Source organism: Ahaetulla prasina, chromosome 2 (genome assembly GCF_028640845.1).
Source record: "Ahaetulla prasina isolate Xishuangbanna chromosome 2, ASM2864084v1, whole genome shotgun sequence".
Classification (NCBI taxonomy): domain Eukaryota; kingdom Metazoa; phylum Chordata; class Lepidosauria; order Squamata; family Colubridae; genus Ahaetulla; species Ahaetulla prasina.
The window spans coordinates 133,906,005-133,929,724 of NC_080540.1; the positions used below are offsets into that span (position 1 = coordinate 133,906,005).

The following is a 23,720-nucleotide window of genomic DNA, read 5'->3' on the forward strand; positions in this document are numbered from 1 at the left end:
TCTTGTACTTGTTTTAGAAGTACATTGTGGCAGTAAATCTATTTTCAGAGAGATATTAACATGCTGTACTTTTCTGAGTTCTTATTTGGATGTTCTTATTTGGATGAGAAAGTGTGTAGTCCCTGATTTACAACCGCAATTGGGATTGCGTCATTGAGTGAAGCAGCTGTTAACAAGACATATGATTGCTTCACTCCATGACTGCAATCCCAACACTACTGGTTGTGGTCATTAAGCTATCTTGCACGTCGTTAAGTGGACAAAATCCTGTATAAGGAGTGTGTGGTGGGGGAAGACTCTGGGAGGTAAACAGCAGTGTGTGTATCTCTCCACTCAGAAGCTAAAAAATAAATCACCGCCAAAATCCAAGCAGAATTTACAATTGTCAACTGTTTCTCATCTCCCTTGCTCAGTCACCTTTTTTTTTCTGCTTACCTCCAATTGACACTTTACCTTTATTCTCCAAACTTCCATTTCATTATTCTCTTATCTTTCACAAAATAGCCTCAGGATAATTTGAAACTAAGAGTATAAAGATAATAAAATATTAACAAAACAAGCAGCAGTATACAATAGAATGAAAACAACAAATGAGAAAATAGCGGGCAAATTTTTTTTTAAAAGAAACCTGGTTAAAAGGAGCCTGTAGATTTTTCAAATAGTTCATAAATGACAAAAGTTGTTAAATACAATGAAACTTTACTGGGTTCTCTAAATGAGAGCTGGGAGTCCTCAATATCACCTTGGAAGGAGATGGTGTATCACTTGGACTCTAGCAGAGAAAAGCCACCATTTATTTATTAAGATGAAAAATGAGATGAAAGGCAAATGCAGCATTGATATAGGGAAGGTTTATGTCAAGAGGCAAATCATTAACACAAGCTTAATGTGTAAGCTTTGGCTGCACCTGCCTGACCATGCCCAGATTGGAAGCTAAGAAGAACTGGATCTGTTTACCACTACTGTACATAGGATTCTTCTGTAAATATCAACATTGAAGACTATGGTGGGAAGTTGAAAAAACACAATGGACAATCTCTTCTGTACTGTTTCCAAGGAAACAACATGGACATGCCCCTGCAGTCAAGCTTCACTAGAAATACTTTATTTTTAAAAGATAGATGCTTCATGAATCTTGGGAGGGAGAATATTTTATTTGCTAATTGTTTCCATATGCTTTCCAGAGGCAGCCACACAATGCACTCACCTTTTTTCAGGAAACATTTTAGAGGCACCCAGCACCTGTTACAACCTGGGAGGGCATGGTACAAACAGTCCAATAATACACCGATGCTTAAAAAATATAAAGAAGAAAAGGGTATCATCGTCCCCCCAGTATTATTGTTTGGGAGGAGCACACATTCCTTCCCTTCTTTTCCATCCTTTGTTTTTTCATTTTGGAGTCTAAGTCCCCCACTATGCCCAGGGATTTCCAATCCACAGATTGTGATACTACATATGATAGTGGCATATATGATTTGTAGACTGGGATAATCTTCTATTGGGAATGGCTTGCATCCTTTAGAATAGAATAGAATATAATTTTTTTAATTGGCCAATTGGACATACCAAAGAATTTATCTTGGTGCATATGCTCTAAGTGTACATAAAAGATATGCTCTAAGTGTACTAAAAGAAAAGATACATTAATCAAGAATTCTAAGTTATGACAGTTAATGAAAGTCATAGGGTACAAATAAGCAATCAGGAAACAATCAATATCAATATAAATCGTAAGGATACAAGCAATGAAGTTACAGTCATACCGTCATAAATGGAAGGAGACGGTTGATGGGAATGATGAGATTAATAGTAATGCAGACTTACTAAATAGTTTGACAGTGTTGAGGGAATTATTTGTTTAGCAGAGTGATGGCATTCGGGAAGAAACTGTTCTTGTGTCTAGTTGTTCTGGTGTGCAGTGTTCTATAGCATCGTTTTGAGGGTAGGAGTTGAAACAGTTTATGTCCAGGATATGAGGGGTCTGTAAATATTTTCACAGCCCTCTTTTTGACTTGTGCAGTATACAGGTCCTCAATGGAAGGCAGGTTGGTAGCAATTGTTTTTTCATTATGAGTAGAACTCATAATGTGACTACAGATGGATTTTGTGCCTATGATGACCCTCTCCAAGGTTGGCATGTGTGCCAAAGCACATATCACTGCAGCTGAAATCTCATCCCCAGATCATATCTGTCTATAACCTTTCAAAACCAAATCCTAAATTCACCTCCTGGGACACTGCTGCTAGACAGCCTATGACATTTTACTTCAGAAATGTAGTTCCTTAATTTTGTTCCTACCATGTTCAGTAGGATTTTTTCCCCATTTCTTCCAGAATTAGATAATCAAGAGTTACCTAAAGTGTCTTAAACATACTTTTGTGCACTAAGGAAACAGAAACAAATATTTTAAAGTACATGGATATATGAGAAGCATTAAATCAGCCATGCGGTTTATCAACATTTCCAAATAAAGTACCAGAAGTTTCTTGTCTCTTAATTGAAAGAGATAGCTGGGAAAATGTTACTAAAAATAACCTACTATTAAGCAATTATAATGAGCTTCCATTCTCTGAATTACAGAAGTAATTTACAAATTTGTATGTGATTATTTTAAAAGCACGACTAATTTGTAGCTCTCAGAGGAGAGCCATCTGAATAAATGATTTGCAGAGGTAATTGCTACATCATAAAAAGGAAATTATCTAAAAGTGAAGAATGATAAAAAGGGATGATGAGACTTTAATTCAGGGGTGGGCTGCTGGTTCGCAGTGGTTTGGGAGAAACTCTAGCTAAGATTCTGTGCATTTTGGAGAACCCCCCAAATCCCACTTCTGGCTGGCCCTGCCCACCCCTCCCAAGAGTCCCCACGTGACCCATTTTGGATGCAGGGAAGTGCAGAGTGCATGTGGAGGCTTGGGGAGGGAGAAAAATGGGCCTACTGGAAGTTCGGGAAGGCTGGAAACAGGCCCATTTCTGGCCTCCGGAGGGCCTCCGGAACTTGGGGAGGGCAAAAACACCCCCCCACACACACCATGGTGCAGGAGGCCAACTAGGCCATGCCCACCCAGCAACCGGGCAGAGAAGTCAAAACAGGAAGGTGAAAGCTAAGAGTAATCCACAGCATGGGCGGCAGATGGAGGATAGCGAAACCATTTAGGAATAGGAACTCCAAAATCAAACCCATTGCAAAAACAAGCCACTTTGTATCATTGACAAGAAAACTCTAGGAACGTGGTTGTGACGTTTAATAAATTTAGATTCAAAAAGTTGGAAAGCACCCCCCTAGTTACTGAGAAACAGTACTGAAAATGAAATTATAGTACAGAACTTCTAAAAATAGACTTAGAGATGATGACTTGGTAAGACTAAAGGAAGTCTGGTCATTGATGATATTAATATTTTAAAAAACCCTTTTCTTACAAGGACTTGTATAATTGAAATGCAAGAAATACAGGGAAGGACCAAAGGAATTATTAGAATGCCTTTATTAAAAAAAGCTCTTGATAGCCAGCATTTGTCCACACAATTACCAGGAGCTGAATCCAACTCAATGGTTCACAATTATGCAATTTACTTATAAGTAAGCCCATAGATCACAATGAATAGGCTCTACTAAATTGTTTCTTTAAACAATGGTTTATTGAATAAAATCTTAGTTGAATGGTTTTGTCCATTACAGAAAACCCACACATTCTTTTACAAACTTAATTGGGTTCACACAACCCAGCTATATTGACTTAACAGCATCATTTGTGAACTCAGTCAGATTCTCTCTCAGAAGACTGTACTATTATTGGTACAAAGAAAGGAAGAGAAATATTGAAAACCTTACAAGATAATAAGATTGATTCTTTTAAATGAATAATATTCTTATCTAATATTTAATCATTATTCAGATTTAAAATGTGAATGATCAACTATAGGGCATCATGGATATAGTGACATTTAAATGAATTTGGATATTATCCAGTTGTAGTGCTCTGCACTAAAGGATGTTCATATTTACTTTCTGTAATCTATTATTTTTATTATTTATTTATTTACGTACATAATAATAATAATAAATAATAAGTGGCTCAGTGGCTACGATGCTGAGCTTGTCAATCAAAAGGTCGGCAGTTCAGCAGTTCGAATCCCTAGTGCTGCGTAATGGGGTGAGCTCCCATTACTTGTCCCAGCTTCTGCCAACCTAGCCGTTTGAAAGCACGTAAAAAATGGAAATAGAAAAATAGGGACCACCTTTGGTGGGAAGGTAACAGAGTTCTGTGCACCTTTGGCGTTTAGTCATGCTGGCCACATGACCACGGAGACATCTTCGGACAGCGCTGGCTCTTTGGCTTTGAAACAGAGATGAGCACTGCCCCCTAGAGTCAGGAACAACTGGCACATATGTGCGAGGGGAACCTTTACCTTTATCTTTATTTATGTACGTATATATCCAGTTCAGGCAGAACTGATCTTCCCTGTTACTCTTTCTTAGACAGCACTGACTGGGTATTGCCTGATAGAAAAGATTCAGTGATCTACAAAGTCAGTAAACAAAGAATATATTGGGAAGAAAAGCCAGTGCAGTAGGAAAACAATTAGTAGTAGGGCTTTAAGTATGCATTGCATCCAGCTTCATATAAATATGTCATGGACTATAAACAAAGGAATTTCTAGTAAAAATATCTGGACACTATCCAAAAAAGTAGGACACTTTTAACAGCATGTTTTATTTATTTTAAGATTTATCTCCTGTCCTTCTTTATGAAGAAAATCAGGGTATTAATTTTATTTTTTTTAAAAATCCAAATACTTCAAATCTGAGCACAAAATACTGCCGTTCCCCGACTGAATCGAAGTGCTATCCACTGGCCCATCACTGAAAATAATACTGCTTTGACATCCGCTATTCACCATTGCCAATTTCTATTTTGGCTCTACTGCTTTGGCTATCCAGTATATAACAAAAGAATACAGAATCCAATGCTGTAATGCAACGACGACTCGCGGACGACTTGCAGCGTCTCGTGGCTGGGAAGCAACTACTGGGGGTCATAAGAATCCGGAGCACCAGTTCTCTGCCGGAAAGGGTTTCGGGACGTGCCAATCGTTACAGTTTCCATGGAAACGAGGCCTCAGCCCGTCGCGACGGCCCTCTTTGAAGAGAATAATCTGTTGGGCAGTGGTGATTCGGCAAGAGAACTCTTTAAAGGAATTCGTCGTCTCTCAGCTCTGAGGACCCTTCAGTTGGAGCCGTTGACTTCGTTCACCGGCCTTCCTTTAATCAAAGGTTGGTGTTTTGCATTTAATTTGCAGTATCTCTCACGGTGTTCTTTTATATCTGCATATGGCATCAGTGTCCCACTGTAATAAAACCATAGCTTTTCCTGGATAGAGAAAACTCTCTGGGTCCTGGAAACTTTTATGCAATGTCAGACTTCCCCCTACCCTGTAATAAATGTGTAATTCCCATTTGTTATTTGTATATGTGAAGTCTCTTTCAGTACTTCTGCCTCATAGAGTCTGTTGTTATTAATATTTAGGAGAAAGTTTTGCTGCAACTGTATATATAAACACATGCAGTATACTTTCTCTTATTCTTTCAAATATTTTCCCCACTTCCTTTTTTATGTGTGTTGGGTCACTTTGACTACAATTTCTGACAACTGGTAGTCCATTTTCTCAACTTTTTGAGGGAGGAAATGCCCAGGCATAATGTAGTATAAACTTAGAATAAACCTTAGGTAGTTTTAGAAAAAAAATCCCTCAAACGTCCCTCTTTCTTTACAAAGAAAATCCCCCAAATCAGGAAAAATATCAGCTTATTTCACTTACATACCACTGTCCCTTTCCATGTGTTTTATTATCCCATTTGCTATAGCCCTAACTTTCCCAGAAAATGGGGACTGTGTCTTATCAGTTGTGAAATGAATGCCCACTTTGTCTTACAATTAAATATTTAGATTCTGCTCATTGTGATCCAACTATATACGCCATAGGGGAACTTTATAATTAAACTGGGTTCGTTCTCTTTCTTTCTTTCTTTCTTTCTTTCTTTCTTTCTTTCTTTCTTTCTTTCTTTCTTTCTTTCTTTCTTTCTTTCTTTCTTTCTTCCTTCCTTCCTTCCTTCCTTCCTTCCTTCCTCCCTCCCTCCCTCCCTCCCTTCCCTTCCCTTCCCTTCCCTTCCCTTCCCTTCCCTTCCCTTCCTTCCTTTTTTTTATAAATAAGTCAAGGCAGCAAACAAGCAAACATACTTAATACAGATATTCCTCAACTTACAACAGTTCATTTAGTGACCAAAGTTACAATGGCACTGAAAAAGTTACTTACAACCATTTTTCACACTTATGAAGCATCCCCCCCAGGATCATGTGATTTACATTCGGATACTTGACAACTGGCTCACATTTATGATGGTTGCAGTATCCCGGGGTCATGTGATCATCTTTTGCAACCTTCTGACAAGCAAGGTCAATGGGGAAACCAGATTCACTTAACAACTGTGTTACTAATTTAACTGCAGTGATTCACTTTAAAAAGTTGTAAAATGGGGCAAAACTCACTTAACAAATTTCTCCCTTAACAGCATAAATTTTGGGCTCAACTGTGCTCATAAGTTGAGGACTACCTGTACTCTTTCCTCTTCCTATTTTTCCCACAACAACTCTGTGAGGTAGGTTGAGTTGAGAGTGACTGGCCCAAAATCACCCAGCTGGTTTTCATGTCGAAGGTGGTACTAGAACTCATATACTCCTGGGTTCGAGACCTGTACCTTAGCCATTAGATCAAACTGGCTATAATGTTGATTCTTAACCAGTATCTGTTCAGCAGCAAAACAACAACAAATAACAACGCAGTTAAATTGATCACCAAAGTAGAATTGAGTTGTAGAATTTAATTTTGAAAGTTGCATTTCTCATCTTGGAATTAAATATAGAGATACTATTACAACAAAAATTATATTTTTAAAGCATCAATTGTGACAGTGGTTTTCTGGCAAAAACATACAATGTTGGAGGATTGTGCCTATTATGATGGCTGGAAAATGATAACAAATGCTAAATAGAGCACTGATTTTATTAGTATAGCTTTCATATGTTTTAATATGGCAGGATCCCATTTCTGATTTCTTAAATCCTTATTGTTATGTTTGCTTTTTATTTATTTATATATAAAATAGTTTTGTAAGAAAAGAAAAGCTTGTCCCTGACAACCCCATACCATTCTCATTTGAAAAAAAAAGACAAAAGTGGTAATAATGTTGCTTTAATTTGTTCTCTTGAGACTATTAGAAAGGTCTTCTATAAAAACTGAATTACTAAATTTAACCAACAGTTAGGCATATGTCAAGACTTTAAAGCCCTTGATATCACTTTGCAAATGGCTAGCATCAAATTTTATATTATTTAGCAGAGAAAATTAAGAATGTTCTATTTTAAAATTTAAATCTTTTGATATCTGCCTGTTAGTTAAATTTAGTGATTTGATATACAATATACAAACATACATACTTACATACTTACATACATACATACATACATACATACGTAAAGCTTCGATATATAGCCTCTGTGTATGGGTATTTGTGTGGGTATGTAAAATGTCCTATTTTTGCATTTTAAAAAGCAAATTTTGAGAATACAGTCCACATGAGTGTTGGATCTAGTCTAATCTAGTTGGAATAAAACATATAGAAGTTGGATTATTTTTCTTCACCTTATATGATAGTCCATACTAGTTTTTTAACTTGTTGCCCATCTCTCAACAAGAAAAAGTTGCTAACATTTACTGTAGATTTATGCAACATGTAGAAAGACATATATGATCCTGCCGTTTTTAAGCTGTTTGATTTTAATAATATCTGAATAGACTAGACTAGACTAGACTAGACTAGACTAGACTAGACTAGACTAGAATAGAATAGAATAGAATAGAATAGAATAGAATAGAATGAAGGTCTTCTAGTCCAACCCCCTGTGTAGGCAGGAAACTCTACAGCACTTCAGACAAATGGTTATCCAACATCTTAAAAATTTCCACTGTTGGAGCATTCACAACTTCTGGAGGCAAGTTGTTACACTGATTAATTGTTCTAACTCTCAGGAAATTTCTCCTGACAGTTAGTCCAAGTCATTGATGAAGATTTTGAAGAGCACTGGGCCTAAAACAGAGCCTTGGGGTACTCCACTGCATACTTCCCTCCATATAGATGCAGTTCCATTGAGTACTACATGCAGTTGGTCAGCCAGTTGAGTGCAGTTGATCAGCCAGTTACGAATTCATCTGGTGATGATGCTGTCTAACCCGTATTTTTCTATTTTATCTAGTAGTAAGTTATGGTCTATTTTGTCAAATACCTTACTGAACTCCAAGTAAATTATATCAACAGAATTCCTCTGGTCCACTAATTTTGTCACTTTATCAAAGAATGCAATAAAATTAGTCTGGCAATGATCTGTTTTTGACAAACCCATGTTGGCTTTTGGTTATTACTTTGTGTGCTTCTTGGTGTGCGCTGATTCATTACTTGATTATCTTTTCCAGAATCTTCCCTGGTATTGAGGTCAGGCTGATAGGTCTGTAGTTTCCTTCATAAGTGAATTTCTTTCCTTCATGAATTTTCTGAATTTCCAATGAATTTCCTTCATTTCTTCGTGTAACTGAAAACATTACATTTAAAAGGTACAGTAGGTATACTTTTTTAAAAAAAGAGAAATATGCAAGATTATTTTTCATTCATAGTTATGCCCTGCTCTTTTTAAACCTTTTGTTTGACTTCACTCTTGTTTGTTATTCTTTAAAGTATAATCAGTATTATAAAATACTGATTCTAGCATGTAGATGCCTATTTCTTTTGTCTGATATATTCATGATGTTCAACCCATCATAAATGATTGAAAGTGACTTTTTTCTTTGCAAAATGACTTGTCTATTGTCCACTAGTGGAGAACCTACAGACCTACATTGCTGAAAGCATAGAATAGAACTGAGTGGTAAAGAAAGTACTTGGTTTTAGTTTCTATTAATGTCTTGGGGAAATAGTTAGAGCTGTATTAAAAGAAAACATTGAAGTGCTGTATCATATTTTATCATTCTGCTTTATCTGAAAACCTGGCTTTATGTTCACAATGTGACACAGAAAATGCCATAATCTGTACCAATAATGTGAATAGATTGTAATGTGCTTAAAATATTTAAAATGTAAAAGAATATAAACAATATTATACTAAACATCTATATAACATCTGAAGATGAGTGAAAGACCATAGAAAAAGATTCACTGAAACAGAGAGCTTCATGTAAAGGAACTGATGTTACTCAGGAAATTAGATTCCAAATTATTGTATATATGACTCCAGATTAAAATACAATAAAGTAATTGTATTTTAATCTGGAGTCATATATACAATAAGTCTTGCACTAAGGAACAAGACAGAAGCAATTGAAGCCTCTAAAAACAAGGTTGATCAAGTGGATCTTTGGACCAGCTGAAGTTGCCAAGAGTCCAGTTTTCTCATTAACATTGTAGTAAGTACCGTAGACCTACAGATTATCATTAGATGTTTTAACTATGGCCAACTTGGAATCAGCCTCTTTGTAAAATAACTGATGTTAGTTATCAATTACTACTTATTATTCCCTTTATTTTTGGTCCATAACTGTATACCGTATATACTCGAATATAAGCCGATCCGAGTATAAGCCGAGGTCCCCAATTTTACCCCAAAAACTGGGGTAAACTGGGGACTTCAGTATGCGAGGTGGAAATGAGGCACCTACCGGTTGAAAGCCTCCTCCCTCAGCTGAGAAGGCTGGCGGCTCCCCGCCCGCCTCTCACTGCACCGGCAGGGCTTCCGTCCGGTAAAATGTGAAAAAGAAAAAAAAAAACCTCGAGTATAAGCCGTATATACTTTATATGAGGCTTAAAAAAAAAAAAACCTCGAGTATAAGCCGTATAGACCCGAGTATAAGCCGAGGGGACGTTTTTCAGCACAAAAAACGTGCTGAAAAACTCGGCTTATACTCGAGTATATACGGTAAGCTAAATACAATTATGTGTGTCAGATATTGTGTACAGACCAAAATGATGGATGGAGTTATGATTGAAGATAAAGTGCCTTTTTCTGCTTTAATTAAGATATTATCTTTCTCAGGAACAACAATGTTATATGCAGAGAAAGATTTAAATGAACTTCTTATCTGTAAAGAACAAGAACTGAAAGAATTACAAGCTCGGCAGATCCATTTTCAGGAAACTACACTGCAAGAAACCAGAAAACAACTTCAAGAAATGCACAGGAAATATAACAGTTTAAAAGAAGATTTCACTTATAACCTTAAAATCCTAGAGGAGAGAGATAGAGAGTTGGAGCACTATGATACCTTGTTCATCCAGTTGAAAATGGTTGAAAATGCAAACCAAGCAGAGGTTAGTGATCTTAGAATACAGGTGGATAAACTACAGCAAGCACTTGCTCAGGAAACAAAAAAACAAGAAGCTCTCAAAGATCAATATCAGCAGAAATTGAAAGAACACCAAATAGCCTTGGAACAGCTTCACAGGTATGGTAAGACTGTTCTTCAATTCTATCTGACAAAATATGGATTTTAGGGTCTAGTAAGGAGCTATGGTAGCACAGTAATTACAATGCAGTATTGCGGGCTAGTTCTGCTGACTGCCAGCAGTTTGATTCTTACTGGCTCTAGGTTGACTCAGCCTTCCATCCTTCCAAGGTCAGTAAAATGAGCCAGATTGTTGGGGGCAATATATGCTGACTCTGTAAATTGCTTAGAGAGGGCCCTGTGAAGTGGTATATAAGTCTACATGCTATTGCTATTGCTAATGTACCGTATTTTTGGAGTATAAGACACACCTTTCCCCCCCCAAAAAGAGGGTAAAAATCTGGATGTAGCCCTCACAGCTTCTCAAACTCAGGTTTCAGAGGCTGAAAGAAGCTTCAGAAAAAAAGCCCCCAAATAGAGCTTCAGAAAAAAAAGCCCCAAACAGAGCTTCAGAAAAAAAGCACCCAAACAGAGCTTCAGAGCCTTTTTTTCTGAAATTCTGTTTTGGAGGCTTTCAGAGACAGAAAAATGTTTTTTCTGAAATAGAGTTTCAGAGGCAGAAAAAAAAAAGAAAAAAAAAAGCAAGGCACAGAGCTCACAATCAAGGAACCTGTTGCTAAAATTCACCTCTGGGAACAGCTGATTGGGATATTCCGGGAGGCCAATCCACCTGCCAATCAGCTTTTTTCTTATTTTCCTCCCCAAAAACTAAGGTGCGTTTTATATGCCGGTGCGACTTATACTCCAAAAAATAAAGTATATAGCCTTTTTCCTTTTGACGGGCTCCTAAGTAATTATTTTATGGCAGAGAAATTATGGGTATTCGCTGTAAAAGGTACACAAATATTTATTCTTCCAGGGGAGAGATGTTGTTGAAATTGCTATTCTTATGACATTGTTAAAAAGTGTTATTTAAATTGACAGCTTTTATATTCTTTCCAACCCAGTGGCGGACTGGAAATAAATTATGTAAAGAGTTGGGTCTCATGTTAGCTCTTGGAAAACTGAACAGAATGGGATGAAATTGGCACATAGAAATGAAACAACAAAAGCACTAACCAGCATTGACATGGACTGGATTAGATGTAGAGCTGTGGAGAATTACTAAAAAAATTCCTGCACTGCATCCCTTTATGAAATCAGACAATGATTTGGAACGTTGCTGAGTTTTTCATTCTAAGCTATCCTCTTTAGTGCTTCCATGTTGCTAAGTCATGCCTGGGCTTCCAGTACATACATATAGTCAAAACATACAATCAATGATGATAAAGAGATTGGAATGAATTCCAAAAGCTGTTTATTGAATCCTTTCCTTATTTAATAGTGTATTAAATGGATTTAATAAATGGATTTATTTATTCATTAAATGTATGTCACTGCATCTTAGCAGCTACCAGTGGTTTACAGTAGTTATAGAATACATCAAGTAAAATGTCAACAATAAAATACTGTAGAATACACAGTTAATTAATTAATTAAAACCACAATGCAACAATAAAGAGAGAAAAAAAACAATCATAGTTAACTCCCCAAAGTGTAACTCTAAATAGAGTGGCTGGAACTTGACTGAAAAAAGTATTTAAAGGAGTTATATATGTAATAGCTTTTTTATTTTAAAAAAAAGTTGTCTCAGAAATCTCAGCGTGATTAAAGATGTTTCTAGGGTAATCCCTTATTTTACAATGAAATGGATATGGGCAGAGTAAGAAAGTAGCATGAAATTGTGCTGGCCCCAAACATCCCTGAAGTTTAGACAGCTCTGACACTGTTGTTCTGTCAAAAGACATTAAAGCCCATTTTTAAAGAATGATATTGGAGACTGGTTTATATTTTTGCCCTGTGCTGGCTGACAAGTTGATTACTTAGTATTTTTATTGTGTTTTCTATTAGTGTGTATGCATGTGGAGGGGATGTGTGGGTGTATTTGCTTCTGTTGTTAGTCACACAGTTATTGTCAGGGTTCCAAGTAACACCCCCAACCAATAAAGACTCCAAGGTCTGAAGTTCCTCAAAGTTCCATTTTATTAGACATGTCATATTGGCACATCTGGGAAAACCCGAATCTGAAAGCTTCCAGGTTTTCCCCACCCAAAAGATAGTCCAAGTCCCTGCCCAGCACCCACGAGTTCATCACATGGTCCAATCAAAGCACCATCCCAACTGGAGATGCATCCCAGCCACACCCCACCAGGTGCAGGGCAAGATGTCCTTGACTCTCTGAGAAAGGAATGTTATTATGACTATATATCACCCTTGCTCCATACAATCCCCCCTCCCAGTTTCCCACAGTAGTAAATGTGGCAGGCCTGAAGATCCAAAGCAAAAGATGGTTTCCAGGCCTGACAGTTATTTCATTAGGCTAGATGGCCTGACCATATAAATTCACATGATAGAATTACAGTAGCCAACAGATACAGACCTACAGTGGATTTGAAGCACTTTTCATGCTTTAGCTTTAAATACTTTATACCTCTAATGGTTTCACAATTCTTGCCAATAAATCTATTTACCCTAACCTTGAGTCTGCTTGAAAATGAGAAGCTGAGCTGTCATACCTAGGATGAAGTTTTGACAATATATGTGGTAAGAATAATTCATTCATTACTGCTACCAAAAGACCATAAACTATGATTCATTTCATGTAAATTTAACTGAATTATGACTGGGGTATGTCATGTGACTCACTGGAGAAGAGCCTAATGCAGGGAAAGATTGAGGGCAAAAGAAGAAGGGGACGACAGAGAATGAGGTGGCTGGATGGAGTCACTGAAGCAGTAGGCGTAAACTTAAATACCAGAGGATGGTAGAGGATAGGAAGGCCTGGAGGAACGTTGTCCATGAGGTTGCGATGGGTTGGACACGACTTCGTAACTAACAACAACAATGTCATGTGATTAGCTAAAGCCAGTTAGCCGTGAGGCTAAGGAAAAGCAGCTTTAATCCCAACTCCCCTAGTTCTTCTCCAGTCTCACATCACACAAACATAGTACAGTAATTCATTTCTAAGTGTGGCAGTTGCCTGGTCCTCTCTATTCAGTTCTCCCCAAAAAAAAGAGAGAGAGAGAATTAGGGCTACAGCTAGGCTGAGAAAAAACAAGTCCTCTTTTGCAGAACTCACTGCTTTCTAACAGCAATTGAACATGCTGGCTTTTCAGTGCTCCATTTGATAGCTTATGTTCTGTATTACATACCGATATTGCAGGAAGATGTGAAATGGTGGGAACTACTAGAAGATAGAGCAACAAGCAGTCAGCATGAATGTGAGGTTCAAGTTCTTATGTGAATGAGAACATGGAGGAAAGTCCATTTTATTTCTGTGTTCTTTTTGTCACTGGGTAGTGGTAGTAGAAATTATGAAACTTCCCTGTACAAAATGGGTATGGACTTTACATTCCTAAAATGGTAACTTTTGAGTTAGTTGCTATATAACTTATGTTGTTAGAATCACAGGTAAAGAGAGCAACAATTAGTGACTGACTGGATTATACATTTTACAAATAAGACCTTAGCAGATACTACAAAATGTATTCTAGCATAGGGATGACCTAGCCAGTGACAACCTGTAATTTATATATGACCCCAATTCTTGAATATATTAACCAAATTCTCATTCCAAACTGATTGAATAAAGTGTAGAGGGCTGCATTTACATATCATCTGTAACACAGAAGGCATGCGTCCTATGTCACATAAGATGTATTATTTGACATAATGGAGCATGTCCATCCCATGAGATTTGGTGGGACAGGCAGAAACAATTAGAAACAGGTGATGGCTCAGGTATCCTGGCCTACATCATATAGAGCTATATAAGTGATATCCAGCACTATGAATTGTATCCACAAAACTGCTAGGGTCTAGATTTTAGTGCATTGATGTAGCAGTGATGTTATGTGGGTGTATTGTGGTGCTCCCAAAACTGCCCATAATCTGCTCTGGACTAGCTGCGTCTTCCAAATGATCTTCAAGGAGACCCTTATACACATGCTGTAGTCCAACTGGGAAGTGAATAAGGCATAAATGACTACAAACATATCTCCTGATCCAGGAAAAAGATAAAACTGGATACAAAATAGATTTGCAAATACCAACTGGCCACACCTGCCAGCTATAATCAACAAGAACTCACAGATTGCACACCCATTTGTTTGTCTTAGGGAGTGGCATTTCATCCAGAGATAAGGATAGGAGGTCTCCAGTTCCAATGGAAAGTCACAGCCACTTGGTCAAAGACTGTTCCATCCCACTAAGATCCTGACAGCCTTTAGGCATTGGGAAAAAAACTTGACAGCATCACTTAGGTGCAGGGGTGAAATCCAGCAGGTTCTGACAGGTTCTGGAGAACTGGTAGCGGAAATTTTGAGTAGTTCAGAGATTTTGCAGTATCCTTCCCCTGGAGTGGGATGGGAATGGAGATTTTGCAGTATCCTTCCCCTGCCACGCCCACCAAGCCATACCACGCCCACCAAGCCACGGCCACAGAACTGGTAGTAAAAAAAATTGGATTTCACCACTGCTTAGGTTATCTACGGCACAAATATATAGTTGTATATCATCAGCATACTGATAATACTTAAACCCTCTACTGACAAGATGGCCTCACCCAATAGTTTCATGTAGGTATTACACTGGAATGGACAGAGAAATATATTTCTGACAGATCAGTATTTGCTCTTTATATTAATTCCTTGATTTCATAGTTCCAAAGATTCTGACATCAGCCATTATCATGAGGAATATGAAAATATGAAAGAACAATTGGAGAGAAAGCTCCAGGAAGTCGAAGGTGAACTTGCTTTGCAAAGACAGGTACAGAAGGCATAACAATGTATTTGAATAGGGAAACATTTATATTTTCCTTTCAGTAAACAAAAAGAATGCATTCATTGTTCTCAATATTTCTCTCCCTCTATCCTCATGCAGTTCAATTTATGTAATTTTATTAAACATCTTACATCAAATAAAGATATACATAGAGGTGGGAATAACTAGTATTAACTTTATCATTCTATACATTAGGGAATATGTGCTTTACTTCCTAACATGGCATCATCCTCTTGAAAAAAATTGGTAGAATTGTTTCTAGTAAAATAAGATGGTGTAAAATACTTTACAGAGGGGTACAGCCAAAATGTTGTGCTAAATTTGCCAACCTTGAATTTCAGGAAGGTCATTACTATAAATCAAAAATAGTTTGCAAGAGCTAAATAAACAGTCTGGCGTGTGCCAGCACTCAGTGCTTCTCTGATTTCAGGATTTCAGCTTTGTAACATTAAAAAGATCTGTTGGCTAACTTAAGACATTTTAAGTACTAACTGACATGTTTCTTTACTGTATACTACTTTCTGTCAATTGGTTTCATCCTTGTTATAGTATGTAAAGATATATAAATACTTTGAAAAGAAAAAATATATCTCAAAGAATTATTTATAGGTTTTTCAAATAATAAAAAAATGTAAACAACTATAAACCTGGCAAACATATGGATGAATAATAAAACCCAAAGAACAGGGATATAACCACATACATAGAAATAGTAATAGCTTTGAAATATACAACTAATTGATAGAATTGTAATAGAGCAGCATAAATAAAATAACTGTAAAATATCCTCTGTTGTTTAACAATATGGCATACAGTGTCTTTTTTCTTCTTCTACTATAGTATTCTGGAGCCCAAACAGCCACCCTCACCCTAAAAAAATCCTCAGTCTGCTGAAGCTGAAAAGACTTGAAAGCTGAAGCTGAAAAGCCCTGGTTTACAAAAAAACATCTCCATGTATTTAATATATTGCAAAATGTAACACTATTAAAGAAACAATTTGCAAACCTTTGAAAGTTATTTATTCTGTATTATTTTATGAGATTACAATATTATTACAATTGCATGTGTTTTATTTCAGGAGCTTCTTGTAGAAATTGACACAGAAATAAAAAAGAGAGAGCATGAATTTCGACAGAAAGCAGATGAAATGAGCAATTTAGTTCTGTCCCATGAGCTTAAGGTAATTGCCATCAAATGTAAATATGCATAGTATAGCAGATATGTTGTAATATTACACTCTCTTTTTTATTCTGATACACTGGAATCATGCTCTGTGTTCATAACCAGGCAAACTTATTTCAGCTATTAAGAAGTAATGTAAAGAGAACTATTTTAAGGAGTAGTTCCCTGAAACAATATTTTTCCCTATTAGTCCACCATTTCAGATGAGTGACAGAGAAGTAGTTATTTTATTCCTTAATTCAGATATAACAGTGTCTAACATTGCCACAGTTGGAATTAATGTTGTTTCTGAACTGAGTAAGCTGCCTTAATAAATGGTTATTGAAGACATATATACAACTCGCAGTTTGTCTACCTTATCCTATGTTTCAAATCCATTTCAAATAAAAGTGTGTGTGTGTTCATAAACATGTTATGTAACAGATAGTACTTTCTATAATTTTAAATTTTATGGCGAATATTTAATAGCTTGTTTTGTTCTTTCATTTTGAAAGGTGAAATTGTTGACCAAAGAATTAGAGGCTTTGAAAGAAGCTGGAATGAAAGCAGCAGACTCACTGAAAGTGGCAGAAGCAGCTAATTTGGAGCTTGAAAAACAAGTTAGATGCAAAGATTGGGAAATAAAAGATATTACAGCCGTAAAAGATGCTCAGTACTGTATCATTCCACTCATAAAAAAGGAAAAAAATATTTCCTTTGATTTTCCTTCTTTCCTTCTATTTTTACTTGTTTTCACTTCTTCTTCCTCCTTTTCTTGTACCTGGAAGAAGAAAAGAATGGCTTTTAAAATATATTACAAAGAATTAGTTAAAGATGTCTCTGAGTTTGTGCATGACTCCAGAATTCATACATATCTTTTCCTTGGCTAAACAGTTAGTTCACCTTAATCCCATGTCAAAATACTAACCCTAGATTGTATATTCTATGCTCATAAAGTCAGACAATTTTAGACTGACTTGTATAATACCTAATTCAAATAGGTTTGTATAGTATTGCACAGTTTTTTTTATTAGAATTAGATGCAATGTTTCTGCTACAGCAAAGAACAGACATACTCATTTTCATATCTGCTGAGTTGTGTATGAACTAGTGTTCCTCATATATATATATAAAAAAAACATTACAGGTAGTCCTCAGTTTATGACCACAATTGAGCCCAAAATTTCTGATGCTAAGTGGGATATTTAAGTGAGTTTTGCCCCATTTTACGACTTTTCTTGCCACAGTTAAGTTAATCACTGAAGTTGTTAAATTAGTAATAAAGTTGTTAAATGATTTGACTTCCCCATTGACTTTGCTTGTGAGAAAATCACAAAAAGTCATCACATCACCTAGGGACACTACAATCATCATAAATATGAATCAGCTGCCAGGCAGCTGAATTTTGATCAAATGACCATGGGGATGCTGCAACAGTCATGAGTGTAAAAAATGGTCATAGATCACTTTTTTCAGTGCCGTTGTAACTTTGAACAGTCACTAAATGAACTGTTGTAAATTGAGGACTACCTGTAATTCTAGACTAGACAGAATATATTCTCATTTGCATGTATGATGCACTGACTTTTTGTCCTTCATTAGGTGGATTAAGATGAGAAAGTAAGATACAAAAATGGAAGAATAATTTCATCTTTGTAAAGGAACCATGTAGCTAAAAAGGGTCTAGCCCAGTGTAATAATATATATTTGAATTGTGCAACTTCAACCTCTTAATCTCCTTGAAGGCGATTTATTCTGTATCGGAAAATTGCTGATTTTATTCCAGTTTTCTTAAAATATGCTTTGGCAATTACTTATCTTCAGACTTTTTCATAAAAGACTTGATAATTTTATGCATTGCCTCTTTGTATAAAGTAAATTATTTTACTTTTCTCCAATGTTTGACAATGTAGAATACAGGATTTAGAAAGTAAACTTGCTTCAGTGCAGCTCGGCTGGGAAAAAGAAAAAGAAACATTTGAGAGAAAGTAGGTACTTTCAACATATGCCCTTACTTTATAAATATACTATGAACATTGAATGCATTCATTGCATTAAAAGTGGAGGATTCTACTTTTAAAAACAAACAATTGGTATATTAGTTTGTCTGAAGGCTTTTCTTGCTGAATTTACTGTTTTAGCATTTGGAAAACGTGTGCATGTTACAGTTTAAGGACTGAATTTTTCTACATCAGCAAAAAAAAAGTAGAAATTAGTTGTAAATTTTCTGTGGCTTAAGTGTTTGATATCTTTGGTTTCACATACTAGCAAGACTCTTTTATCTAATAAGAGTACAGTATGGTACAGTTAAAAGTACAATACGATAGTAAACATTCCCAAAGATGCCTTTCAAAAGGCAACTGGACTTTCTTGGGTTTTTTCCTTAAAAACCTTTTGCTTCTCATCCAAGAAGTTTCTTCAGTTCTGAACTGGTTATTGCTCCCTAGCATCAAACTTATTTAGTGTTCTATTTTTTGAAAACCAAGAGAAAAAAAGGAGGTAAACAAAATAAACTTTATTAAGGAAATCAGATTGCATGAAAATCTTTCAAAAATGCTTATTTTAAAAACATTGTTTGTGCAACATTTAGTTTCTCAAGTATTAACTTTGATCTCTTTACAATATCTGGAGAATGTTCATAGCATAATTTTTGTAATCCCATTTAGCTAATTTACCAAGGCTTAATTGGGGATCTAATTAAGTATTTAAATACTAAAGAAAATACATTATCTTGACTTTCATAGGGTTGAATGAAACATATGCTCATCATTGATGAGCATATGATAGAGAGATGACAAGTTGCGGATGTTCAGTCTCCCTTTTCTATGCAACTAATGAAAGACTAGTTGGCCTTGTGTTTCAGAAGAGGTTGAAACAATTGTTTATATACTGCTGTATTGCAGTTTGTATACAGACATATGCAATTTTGTCTCATCTGTGACAATATTCAGGAAGAACAGATCAATATTACATTAAGCTCGTTTCCGATTCCAATGCTAGCATTACCATACTGGCTAAGTTCTATATTACTATGATTAAAATATGCCACTGTATTTTATCCCTGATTATTATGTTTTTATGTGGATTATTAATTATAATCATAATCCCAAAACCCAAGTGTGACTCAAGGTCCTTGAAAGGCAAGGTGATCAGACATGGCTCCCATATGTATAGACTTGAAAAGTTTTACTGTATGTACATTAAGTATTATGTTTTTCCCCCAGTAGCAAAGATTGCAGCACTCAAGTAAAAACTGTCTTTTTGTGTTCTTTTAAAGGCATGCTACAATAGATCACTTTGCCAGAGAAAAGGAGGCAGTGATTGCTTCAATGAAACAAGCCCATGTTGAACAAACACACAGATGGAAAAATCAAATCCAAAAACTACAGACAAATAAGGAAACTTTGGAAATGAAATTAGATCAGGCTGAGTATAGGTTTATAGGCCAGTTGAGAGAGAAAGAGACTATCATTGAAAAGTAAGTATGACTTGATTTGTCTTGGTCTGATTTAATCTAATGTGATCTACTATTACAGAAGATATAATCCATTTTATATTAGGGTCATGTGCCATATTTATTTTCAGTTTTACCAATAGATTACCAACAGATAATGTGGGTTGTGTGTAGGAATACCAGTAGTTTTATACTTTGTTAAACAAATACATGTAAAAATAAAATTTCTAAATACCTGAGTCAAAGACCAGTTTGAGAACCTGCTGTGTTGAGAAGCTACTTTCATCAGGTCATTCCACAATGAAGTTGAAAATAGCAGTTTTGAGCCCTTCATCTATTTGTACTATTTCTATTCAGGTTATCATGATAAGACAACTTCCTCTTTAAGGACCTTTATATCTGCATTAGAGCTGATTATTACAAAATTTGTATCACATTAAAAGCTCATATTTCTTTATCGGTATGCCTCTTCTTTTTGCGTCTTATCTTTTTTAGATAGGAGTTTGAGGACAAAGTGTATTTATTGATGCTTAAGTCATTGTGAGAGCATATCTGTGTGCACAATGGAATAAATATGGTTTCCCTTAAAAACACTGAATAAATCCAGTCTGAATGATGTTACATTTCCAAACAAGCACAGTGAAAATTAGGGTGGAAATACGTTGTATCTCTCCATTTGTTAAGGGATTGACTTCACACCTCAAATGTGAAGACTCCACAGAAGTGGTTCAGTGCAGTAGATTATGAATGTTATTATATAAAAATTGGGGTGAAAATCAATATTTTATAGCTCACAACCCTCTGCCTGCATTCTGAAGCAGATTGGGAGCCTCTCATTTTGGAGGGGTGGAAGGATTGAAATATGAAATTTCTTAGATTCTAGGTTACTTTCAGCCTAATTCCTACCCAGTCATAATATACCTTTTTGGGAGTCCTTAGAAAAAAGCTAATAAAAGACAGAGAGGAAAACAGAATATAGTTTCTCTCTCCATACTTGGTGGAATAAATAGGAACAGTCCTGCAGTTCTGTTTTAGATTCCCAAGGCTCAAGGAATTAGGTTTTAATATGTAAAAATAATAACCTGGAGGGCTTTGGTTTGTTGTTTTTGCTGCTTTCTAACGTGTAAATTTGTATATTTTTAAAGAATATATACAAAAGAGAAAAATGTCAAAGGATTCTTGGTACTTTCTGTATAGTAGTAATGCTAAATTACTACTGTACTATACATTAATACTAAATTAAAGCTGAAATTTCACACACCAGCAATAGAGCATAATTGATATATAGTAAATGTGTCTTTGACATGTCCTCAGCTTTCAACTTAGAGGTACTAAGCAGCTCTTAAAAGTTCTTAGAATAGCCTGAGAATGTGGCCTTTACCGAAGACAGATCAGTCAAAAGTATTTGCTCATACTGCATGTACTGAGTGGTAGGCAAGGTTGTGTCAAGATGCAGATTTATTGATTAAGAATATCACTTATGAAAACATATATATATTTTTCTTGGCTGTGCACCATAGTTTTCCAATCAGACTATAACTCAACAAGGCTGTTCAAATACCACAATAAAAATACTTGATTTGATTTGACTATAGCTCAAATCTGGGCAAGGAGGTCTCTTTCTAATATGAATTTTAAACAAAGGTCAAATATAAATTTAGATGCAATATGTTTCTCATTTACCGGGGATATATTTTGATATTATAATAGAAAACTCGTAGTTTTCAGATCCCATTAATATATGGGAATTGTATAGTTATTATATCAAATATGATATACTCCATAAAAATATGCCTCACAGATTTTGCCAGGATGGAAATCCAATGTCCTTCAACTATTTTATTTTAGCAAGAAATATTTTTTCCCTTTCCCAATACAACTAAATGGAGATAAAGTTTGATTATATAGGAAGAAGTAAATTGGCTGATGCTTCTGAATGGGTATCATGTTAAATTAGGAATATATTTTTGCATGACATATAGAATTATCCATATAGATTCTGAAGTAATTTACTGTCAATAACATTTCCTTATATTTCAATGCGATTTAGAGAGAAAACAGGGCACTCTAAATGTCCTGGAGAAACAGCATTAGTTTGTTGATCAGTTAGAAAGTACCATCGGTCTATAAGAAAAATGGTTTCCATAATGATTACTCTAAAACAATTAACTAATAAGACATCCTAAAATTTTAGATTCAATTTTCTATGTGACGAAAGCATATCCTAAAACACAAAAGCATTCTATACAAAGGTGATTGTTAAATCTTGATGTGAATAGTTTTCCATTTCAGTCACTGGCTTTTGATAGGTGTAATGATGATTTATTACAAAATAATTAATAATTAATTAAATTAATTAAAGGTTGGAAGGGACTTTGGAGACCATCCTGTTCAACCCCCTGCCTTTGCAGGAATTCATTATTATAGCATCTCTGACAGGTGGCAGTTCAGCGTAGGGCCTCTGGTGGCTCAATGGACTAAGTCTGTCTGCTGCTTGCAATTACTGCAAGTTCAAGTCCCACCAGGCCCAAGGTTGACTCAGCCTTCCATCCTTTATAAGGTAGGTAAAATGAGGACCCAGATTGTTGGGGGCAATTAAGTTGACTTTGTATATAATATACAAATGGATGAAGACTATTGCTTAACACATTGTAAGCCGCCCTGAGTCTTCGGAGAAGGGCGGGATATAAATTCAAATTAAAAAAAAAATACTTCCAGGAGGCTTTCACCACTTCCCAGGGTGGTTGAACTTCTTTTACCATTAGGATATTTTTTCTGATTCATCCAGTAATCTTTCCTCATAAATGTGAAGCTATTGTATTTTGTCCTATCTTCTAGAACTTCTCTGAATAATTATGTACAGACTTCTGTAGGATACTCTTTCAGATACGTGAAGATGGTATCGTCTATTCCAATACTCTTCTCTAACTGAAATACACTCAGCATGTTCAATCATTATTCATATGTTTTTCCTTTCAAGCCCCTTATAATTTTTATTGCTCTCTTCTGGACATGGTATAATTTGGCACTATCCTGCCTGAAATGTAGTGCCTAGAAACAGGGTGGTTTGATCAACACTTTTATACTTGATGAAAATATTGAATGCTTTAATCTTGATGATGTAGCTTGTGGCAATAAAATCAAAAAATTCCCCGCATGTGAACTGGAATAATTGATTTATATTCACTGTCTCACCACTATTCATGATTTAAAAGCCTTTTATTATTAGCTTGTTACGTAACTGAATTAAAACATACAAAACAGAACATAAGAATCTTGCTGGATCATACCAATGTTTATTTATTTAATCTGGGGGATATAAATGCAAATAATAAAAAAATAATAATAATAATACCCCCTCCTGTTTGTTTTTTTTAATTTTCCCTTGGGACTGGTAATCAGATGCATGTACCCCATAGTCATTGATAGCCTTAACTTATATATCGTATTTTTCGGACTTTAAGACGCTCTTTCCCCCCCAAAAAAAGTAGGTGGAAATGTCTGTGCATCTTATAGAGCGAATGTTGCCAAAGCCCTGCCCACCCGCCAGCCCCCACTTTGTCACCTCTGCCTCCCAGCAATTTGTCTCCTTGCAGCAAACAGCAAACAGCCTGGTCAGCTTCAGCACATCCTGATTTAGCATGAGCAGCTGATTGGCTGTTGGATCTGCCTCCCGGAATACCACCAATCAATTGTTCCAGGCTGTGGGGATTGCCGCTGCCCATCAGC

General features: G+C 35.9%; 1 protein-coding gene across 2 annotated transcripts in view; it reads left to right on the forward strand.

Annotated features, from left to right (window-relative positions):
• Positions 1–5,031: 5,031 nt before the first annotated feature.
• Positions 5,032–23,720, forward strand: part of CCDC57 (coiled-coil domain containing 57) — a 62,855-nt gene continuing 44,166 nt past the window's right edge. Inside the window, exons 1-8 of one of the 2 annotated variants that reach the window (XM_058169496.1) lie at positions 5,142–5,279; positions 8,534–8,671; positions 10,144–10,552; positions 15,253–15,361; positions 16,455–16,556; positions 17,053–17,210; positions 18,451–18,525; positions 19,815–20,015. In XM_058169496.1, the coding sequence (XP_058025479.1) occupies positions 10,152–10,552; positions 15,253–15,361; positions 16,455–16,556; positions 17,053–17,210; positions 18,451–18,525; positions 19,815–20,015 (1,046 nt within the window). In that variant the 5' untranslated portion in view covers positions 5,142–5,279; positions 8,534–8,671; positions 10,144–10,151. Of the gene's footprint in view, positions 5,280–8,533; positions 8,672–10,143; positions 10,553–15,252; positions 15,362–16,454; positions 16,557–17,052; positions 17,211–18,450; positions 18,526–19,814; positions 20,016–23,720 lie in introns of both variants that reach the window. The other variant, XM_058169495.1, reaches the window with a different exon arrangement.